Source organism: Amblyomma mixtum, chromosome 2, assembly GCF_055824585.1.
Source record: "Amblyomma mixtum isolate Tamu chromosome 2, ASM5582458v1, whole genome shotgun sequence".
NCBI classification, from domain to species: Eukaryota; Metazoa; Arthropoda; class Arachnida; order Ixodida; family Ixodidae; genus Amblyomma; species Amblyomma mixtum.
The window spans coordinates 107,475,867-107,484,750 of record NC_143013.1 but is presented as its reverse complement, the minus strand read 5'-3'; the positions used below and the strand labels follow the sequence as shown (position 1 = coordinate 107,484,750).

Sequence of the window (8,884 nt, the reverse complement as noted above, 5' to 3'; positions counted from 1 at the left end):
TATTTCTGTTCACCAGGGACTTTTGGGAAATCTACCCGTTCACCAACTTCCGATTGTAGGTTTTCAAATATCGAAGTGTGGCAACCACGTCAAAGTTCTGGTTTTCACTTGTGCTCAGATCGAATCGGATTGTGGCCTCGGGTGACAGCCGAACGAGTCAGCGGCACGGAAGTTTGATTAGATGCCTTCCGTCCGCCGGCTGAGATGTGATAGCGGAGACAGCCGACGAAGCCGCTGGATGGACAAAGCCGCGTTGCTTTGCGAACCCAAACCCGCGGCGCGGGCGTCAGCGCTGCACCCAGACAGAATGCGTGCGTCAAGGAGCAGACTTCCGCCACAGCACTCGGCCCAGCCCTGGAGGATGGCGGCGCCTCGGTCCTATCACTTCCGGTCTTCCGTTCCGTTTCCGGCGCCCGTTGTCGTGCTCTACCTATACGCCCCGAAGCCCCGCCAGAAGAATCTGTCCGCTGCAAGACCCTGTGTGCCGCGTCGTCTACGCTGTCGTTGAGAGGACACCGTAACCAACCATGGTTATTCGCCTTTCCCTGTCCGTCTCGGTTCTGGCCAGCCTGCTCGGTGAGTAACTGAGATGGAAGCTACGAAGGAAGTGCTCGCCAAGATTCGTTGTCCTTTGAAAAGGCTTGATACGAAGTCCGGATGGTCAGGGTGAACTCCGTCAGCTCGGTGTTGCGATTTGCCTGAAGATCCTTTCCGCGGGGCCTCAAGGATAAATTATGAACACTGATTCGCTTTCGGAACTGCTTAATTTTAATTTTATTCAGTCGGCTTGATCCTCTTCATTCTGCGGTTGAGTGAATTGGATAAGTGAAAAACCCGCCCATATGGCGACTTGACAAGCTCAAGTCCGTACTCGAAGGACAATGTAACAGCTCTTGTTATATAGTCGTTAGCTTGCTGTTGGTGAAAGCCTGCTATGTTTCTGCATTGCTAGTGTGAGCATGAGGTGGGTGAAGAGTGTAATACCTTATATGATTTTACTACTAGAAACAGGCTGGCAGTTCAAATTCGTGATGACTCTACTGGCCACCATCGTTATGCCAGCTGCTATGGGCAATAAAAACTCGGCTGACGAGCTGTATGACAGCTGGGAATGTTATTGAGAAGTTCATATAATGTTACACCATTCTTCATTTTCTACAACGCCGCTGAGCCGAGTCAGAGGCGCATGTCAATTAATTGTTTCTTTTTGCTAGTAACTAGTATTGCCTTCAATTTATTTACTCTCAGTCGCCGAAGTGGTATATAAAGAGGCAGAGAAAAACGGTAAGAGCACAAGCAAAAAAGAGCAAGGTTACAAACAGTGTTTAGATATGGCGGTTTGGAATATGATGTCGTCTGTAATGAAGACAATGGAGACGGGGGGCAGTTTTAGTCATCACATGTCTTGGGCATAAAAGATGCAAAATCGTGCTGCTGTCTGGTACCAGAAATTTGTGGCGATGGACACTAGGATATGTATGAAGGTGACTGAAGAAGAAAATCTCAAAGGGATTGCTCAAATGCTATATTTTATTAAAAATACATGGGTAAGAAAGTCTAATGCGCAGTGAGAGGTAATACAAGTTGAGGTGATATTGCGTGGGGTTGAAACTTGCACTGCGGTGATTGTTGAATAAAATTAATGCTAAGAACGACGGTCAATGGCTTCAATGCTCTGTAGGAGGGAGTTAATACGAGGGTCCCAAAGTGATGATGCATGTACAAGCTATGGTCGTATTGATGCTTTGTAGGGTAAAAGTTTCGTTTTAGATGGAGCAATATTAGCAAAGATTCGAGAAGTTATTGCGTCTTACACATTCACTCTTTCGGGGAGGCATAATAAAAGCCATTAAGGAGCTGTATATGTCTCTGGCACCATATTAGCGCTATTGCAAAGGGTGGGCAGTGTTAGGTATAGAAGAAATTAAGATCAAGCAAAGAATCGCAGATGGTACTTGTATAAAAACTTTTATTATTACCTGAAGGTTCTCAGGGAGCTCCAATTTCATGAATAAATGTAAGCAACGAGTCTTTCATTTTTGTCGACCTATAAGCGCAGTGATAATTGTATGTAAATCAAATGTCCCCATGAAGTTAACTCTCCAGGAGAGCAATGTAATGAATTTATTTTATTACATTCCGTTCATGAATTCATGTACTTTTAGTAATGCAGAAATATAACTTATTCGCTGGTGTTGCAGCAGGAGCGTCCATATTACAATATTTAAATGGAAACTGTCAGGGTCGTATCACTTAGTTTAGTTTATTGGGGTTTAACGTCCCAAAGCGACTCAGGCTATGAGAGACGCCGTAGTGAAGGGCTCTTTAACGTTCACTGACATCGCACAGTACACGGGCCTCTGGAATTTCTCCTCCATCGAAATTCGGCCAGCGCGGCCGGGATCGAACCCGCGACTTACGGGTCAGCAGCCGAGCGCCGTAACCACTGAGCCACCCCTGCGGGGTATCGCGTCAAAGAGTACGGGATGAAAGCGAATGGAATTGTTTAGATAATGCTGTGCTGACACATGAGGAGTACGTGTAAATAAAAACATGGCAGCAAAAATAGGACCATGGAAGGCCACAGGAACGGAAAAACTGCGGCAAGGCAAAAAAAGAAAAACATATAAAGAAGAGAAAAGTTCGCGAGAATCACTCCTGTAACCGCAATCGTAATTCAATGGCACTGTAGCGAGCTGTAAACGCGGTAATGTACAAAACCAAGAAATGAACACAGAAGACAAATAAATAGAGAAAGCATGCCCAGATATCCTCGACGCCACCAGCTGGCGCCATCTGTCGACACCTAATACCGAACAACGCGTAACTGAGAGAGAACATTTTTATTCGTGATTAAAAAAACCAAAGCCTCGCGTGAAATGGTGCGCGCAGGTTTTGATACTGATAACTTACTCTCCCTACGCTCTGCATAATCGTCATCATCATCATCCACCCTGTCCTTTGCCAGTTGCGGCCTCCGTATCCCCGGCAACTTCTTAATCTCATCCGCCCCCCTAACTTTCTGCCACCCCCGGCTACGTTTGCCCTCTCTTGGAATCCGCTACGTTACCCTTAAGAACCAGCTGTTAACTTGCCTTTGCATTACAAGCCTTGCCCCAAGCCCATTTCTTCCTCTTGATTTCGACTAGGATGTCATTTGCTCGCGTTTGTTCGCCCACTCTGCCGGCTTCCGGTTTCTTCATTTTACACCTATCATCTTCCTTTCCATAGCTCGCTGCGTTGTCCTCAACTTAAACTGAACCTTCTTTGTTAGCCTCCACGTTTCTGCCCCATAGTTGAGTACCGGTAAGACAACTGTTGTATACTTTTCTCTTTAGGGTGATTGGCAAACTGCCATTCATAATCTGAGAGAACCTGCCATATGCGCTCCACCCCATTCTTATTCTTCTAGTTATTTCCCTCTCATGATCCGGATCATCGGTCACTACCTGCCCTAAGTAGACATATTCTCTTACTACTTCCAGCACCTCGCTACCAATTGCCAACTTCTATTCCCTTGCTAGATTGTTTAACATTATTTTGGTAATGCTAAACATAATCTCACTTATATATACTGGGTGCATTCGTGCTGATTAATTTTGGCGGCCGTACGTAGGAAGGTATTGGGGGTATCAATCATTCAAAATTTCCGCGGCGATTTTTGATGCTCTGCTTCATGCTCCACGTGGTTTCAGCCGCACAAACGCTTCTGATGATTTCCTGGGCTTGGAACAAAACAGACACAGAAAGAAAGAAAGAAAGAAAGAAAGAAAGGAAGAAAGAAGGAAAGGAAGAAAGAACGAAAGAAAGAAGGAAAGAAAGAAGGAAAGAAAAAGGAAAGAGAGAAAGAAAGAAAAAGTTAGAAAGGGAAAGAAAGAAAACAAAAAGAAACGCGCAAAGAGAGAGAGGAGAAGAAAGAAAAGAAGAAAGAAAGAAAAAAAAGAAAGAGAGAAAGAAAGGAACAATGAGAGAAAGAAAGAAAGCAAGAGAGAAAGAAAGAAGGAAAGAAAGAAAGAAAGAAAGAAAGGAAGAAAGAAGGAAAGAAAGAAAGAGAGGAAGAAAGAAAGGAAGAAAGAGAAGGAAATACACAACGAACGAAACGTATATGTCGGGATCATGCTAATCGAAAAGAAAGCGGTCAATGGTGTGTTTTGCCAACGAAATCACAGAAGCCTTTATATTATGCCATTAAGTGTTCTTTTCCTTAGTTGTCGCCAAATGCAGTCAATGAATGCAGTATTTAGTCTCAATGCTTAGGAGGCGTTGATAGCGTCGTCATCATCAACCTCACTACGCCCACTGCAGGGCAAAGGCCCCACCCATGTCTGTCGAATTAACCTTGCCCTTTCGCTAGCTGCAGCAATCGTATCTCCCACACACTTTTTGATCTCATTCGCTCACCTAACATTCTGCCACCCCCTTCAACACTTGTTTTCCTTTGAATCCAATGTGTTACCCTTAAAATGAGCAGCGGTTATTTTGTCTTCGCATTTATGCCCTGCTCAAGCCCATTTCTGTCTCTTGATTGTGACTACAGATGTCCCTCACCCACTCCGCCAGCTTCCGGTCTCTTAACGTTACACACATCATATTTCTTTCCGTAGCTCGCGGCGTTCTCTCTAACTTAAGCTGAACTCTTTTCCTTAGCCTCCACGTTTCTACCCAATGGGTGAATACTGGTTATATGCAGCTGTTGTATACTTTTCTCGTGAGGGATATTGGTAAATTGCCATTCGCGATCGGAGAAAATCTGTGACAAGTGCTCCAGTCCATTCTTGCTGTACTAGTTATTCCCCTCTCATGATCGCGAACAGCGGTCACTATCTGCCCTAAGTAGACACATTCCCTTACCACTTCCAGCACGCTACCAATGGTGAACTGCTGTTCCCTTGCGAGACTGTTGAACATTACTTTAGGTGTCTGCTTGTTAATTTTTGAATCACTGTTCTACTCTGCCTTTCTAATTATTTACCATGCTCTGCAGTTAATCTCCCGAGTGACTTCTTAAGGTAATGTCATCAACGAATTGCAAAATTACTTAGGTGTTCTTAGGTTGATAGCGTTGTTATGCAAATATAGTTTGCTAGACAGGCAATGTGCGTAGCCAGATTGCTGCGTTACAGGCACAATGGTCCACTCTTGTTTTCATCATGTTCTGATCCTCACAAGTCTCCTCGCAAATGTTCTCATTTCGGGTTATCGCAGCATGTTTAACTTCCAACACATGGCACTCTCACTACATCATTCTTTCTTGGCGTTGTCCTAGCATCACCACTAGACAGCGTCCGCTATCATCCTTCCACCTTGGCTAAGTGACCAGATGATAAGTTATTTCAGTTGTCTCTACAGGCGACATTTTCGCAAAGGCGCCTGAAATGCATCAGAGATAACAGCAAGGCCGGCTATCATGCTATTAATAACAAACTGTCGAAATGTTTAGATTAATTCTCGCCTGTGTGTCTAAACCATAGTGTCCATCGTAACTGAGAGACCTTGAACATCAATAATTCCAGGTGTAATAAAAAACCGTGTATCTGTTCGAGGGTGTTCACTAGCGGTGCTGCATCCTGGTGCAGGTATGTCAAGCGCCTGTCCAATAAGAAAAAAAAAGAGAGACTTCCGCGCGGCGGGCACGAAGCCGTCCGCTACCACATGGCGTGTATATAAAGTTGCTGCAGCACTACATTCAAACGCACTAAAATCCACTAAATTCAAATTATTTGATAACACTTTCCTAGCTACACTAAAAATATATCCAAGCAGTTTTGGAACAATGTCAAAGAAAACAGAACTAAAGCCATATGACTAATTGCCTAGGAAGGTGATCCAACTGCGAGGAGAGCTTCTAAATGACTCTTTTATCTCCACTTTCTCGAGCCCCATGGTCGCCTCTCCACTACCTTCGCTACAAGAGTGTGCTTATTATCAACATACGCCAATGTCTTCTCCTCAGAAATGATCAGCACTGTCGTCAACGAACGTCGTACATTGGGTTGATGTCGACGGCATCACTAAGAAATTCTTGAAATATACTGTAGAGTATTCTTTCATTGCAATATAATGACTCTTTTCGCAGTCTTTACAGCAACACACTCTTTCTAATGACTGGCTCACCAGTAAAGTGATTCCAGTGTACAAATCTGAAAAAATACAGGATCCACGTAATTACCGTCCCATTTAACTTAATTCGGTTCCATGTAAATTTCTAGAGCTGCTCATATTCAGTCATTTCGTTAACTTCTTAGAAGCTAACGAATTCTATACACCAGTCAGCATGGATTTCGCAAATTCTTTTCGTGGGAAGGCCAGTTCATAGTATTCACTAATGTCCTGCTTAGGCTGGATTTATAACAGATTGCTTATTTTTGAGGTTTCTCGAAATGTTTTGATAAATTCAGTCATTCGCTTCTACTTTTAAAGCTGAGCCAACTTACAGTGATCATAACACACTCAACTGGATTCGTTCCTTGCTTAGTAACCACACTCAGTTCGTCTCTGCCAATAATCACGGCTGACCACCAGCGCCAGTATATTCGGGTGAACCGAAAGGGTCGTTCGTTGGACGATTATTACTTTTAATCTGTATAAATGACTTGCCTCTCGACATCTTATCTAATAAGTGTCTGTTTGCAGATGATTGTGTCATTTACAGGCTAATTATTAACACCAATGACATTTTTCACATACAAGCAGATTTACACAAAATTTATGACTGGTGGCAATCGTGGAAAATAGAATTCAACATAATTTAATGCAAATGAATTCGAGTAAACAGTAACCAGCAAACAGGTCCGGGCTATTTTATTAATGAGATTCGTCTCGATTCTGCGTCGTGTTATAAATACCTTGCCATTATTAAATGTTATGACCTTTTTGGTATTTTAATATTAAATCCATTACTTTGATGGCTAATCTCATGCTTGGGTACTTTAGTAAAAGTTTTTCTTTATCTCCACCCTCACTGAATATATACTACACTTATTCGCCCGCAGGTTGAGTATCCATCTTCTGTTTGGCACCCTGCCACCAAAAAATTCATCAATGAACTACTGGGTGCACAGAATCTAAGCGTCCGTCTCATCGCTAGAAATTACCATCGAACTGCTAGTATAACGCATATGAAACATAACTTTCTACTTCAGCTATACTCGCCGTAAGGTCTCACGCATTTGCCATTACTACAGGATTTACTATCACAACCCTCACTTGAAAGCTACCTGTGTTAGGTCACCATCTTTCATGCCACATCTCGTTGACAACAGTCGTAAAGTAGCTGTTCCTCACTGTAGGATAGTGGTGTCATTCCTTCCGCCCTAAAACTTCCAGTGAATAGAGTATTAACTCACAGAGAACTATTTGCGTCACCAACCATGCGCGTTTTAAAGGTAAATTAAACATCCTGTTTGAATCCGACTAATTGTTATCTGTTGTTCTCCGGTACACAGATATGAATTTAAGATGTTTGTTTTGTAATTTCTTTATTCAATGCTGTAACCTGTATCGTTTTTGTTTCTTTGGGTGTCTGTGCCTGTGTGTATGTTGGGCTTGCTTCAGTATTAATCCCACGTATTCCGTTCCCTCCTTAACAGTATACTTTATTTTTGACTTTGCTTCAATTCCCCCTCACCCTCTGTAATGCGAAAGCACTGAGAGTAAAAATAAATTTAATGAAATGAAAATGTAACGGGCAAAATAACCACTGCTCCTGTGCAGTGAGTTTCTTTTCTCGTTTACTCAGGGTCTCTTTATAAAAGAAAAAATATAACGCGCATCAGCAGCGGCTATTGGGAGCTTCTCAACGATGCTCGACGTTCATGCTTATTAAGTACGGCGCCATCTCCCGAACCCGTTTACTTTACTTAATCCATAAAACAGAGTCCGGCGCATCTATAAACTATTGAAGTTTTTTCTGGTACCGTTTGTCGCCAGCACGTCTCGCATGTGCAGGCGGTCTCGCTATAACCAGACGTTGCTATCATTAAACTTATAATGTTCGAATTTCGCAAAGTATTTGCACCCATACAAACTTCCAAGGCGTACACGCATTCGTACGCTCCTATTTGGAGCATCAAAAGCAGATTTTAATATGCCAATAGAGCGACGGGGTTAGAGAGGACTGGCCGAGGCTGTGAATGAGTATCAATTTTGAGCCGACGCCGATTGCTGTCTAGGAGCTAACCGTGAAGCTTGACGCTAATGGAATCATACTGTGCGGATATTTTTTATCGTCGCATTTCGTTGCCAGCGCGACACCCAGCTCAGTCGCAGTTGCTTTCGAAGTTCCAGGGCTCCGCAGCCGCGAGTTGCGCAAAGGAAATGCAACTTCTTTTGCCAGACTCCACGCTGACGTTCCTTTTCCTGCTCCTGCTTTTGCTGCGATAGGAATTCAACGTTCCTGCTTTCTTCGGTGGTGTTTCGTGTTTTCTTTACAGCGCCTTCCTGTCTGAACGACATGGAATCTACCCTGGATGCAGCCTTTGCTACTATTTAAAGCTTTCATAGAGTGCTTGCCTGTTTCGGAAGTTCTAGAATGTTTCTTTCTGCAAGTGGTTTTGGCCATTTCGTGACAGTCTGCCGCCACCATTCGTAATGAGGCAAATAGAGTTAATTCGGGAGCAAGACTGCGCCGGCCGACACTGCAAACATCCTAACAGTAATGTAAATGTCAGTCTGGCCATAACAAGACAGAAGAGAAATTGCCTTCGCAGAGCCAATTTCCTTATTCGGTTCTATCGGTTCTGACGATGGCGGTGCAAGCGTCCAGCTTGCTGTTCACAGTATTTTTTATTCCACCGTTTTCCGGCGCTTTATATGACTTATTAGGCAACTCACCATTCGCAATCCTTGTGTGGTTTTAAGACGGCGGGAGCAATTCAACCGTGTC

The 8,884-nt window shown here is 43.5% G+C and overlaps 1 protein-coding gene across 1 annotated transcript in view; it reads left to right on the top strand.

The window, feature by feature from the left end:
• Positions 1-415: 415 nt before the first annotated feature.
• The window catches only part of LOC149360490 (uncharacterized), a 40,638-nt gene continuing 32,169 nt past the window's right edge, over positions 416-8,884 (top strand). The window contains exon 1 of the mRNA XM_089572346.1: positions 416-576. Within this exon, the coding sequence (XP_089428472.1) occupies positions 528-576 (49 nt within the window). The 5' untranslated portion in view covers positions 416-527. The remainder of the gene's footprint in view (positions 577-8,884) is intronic.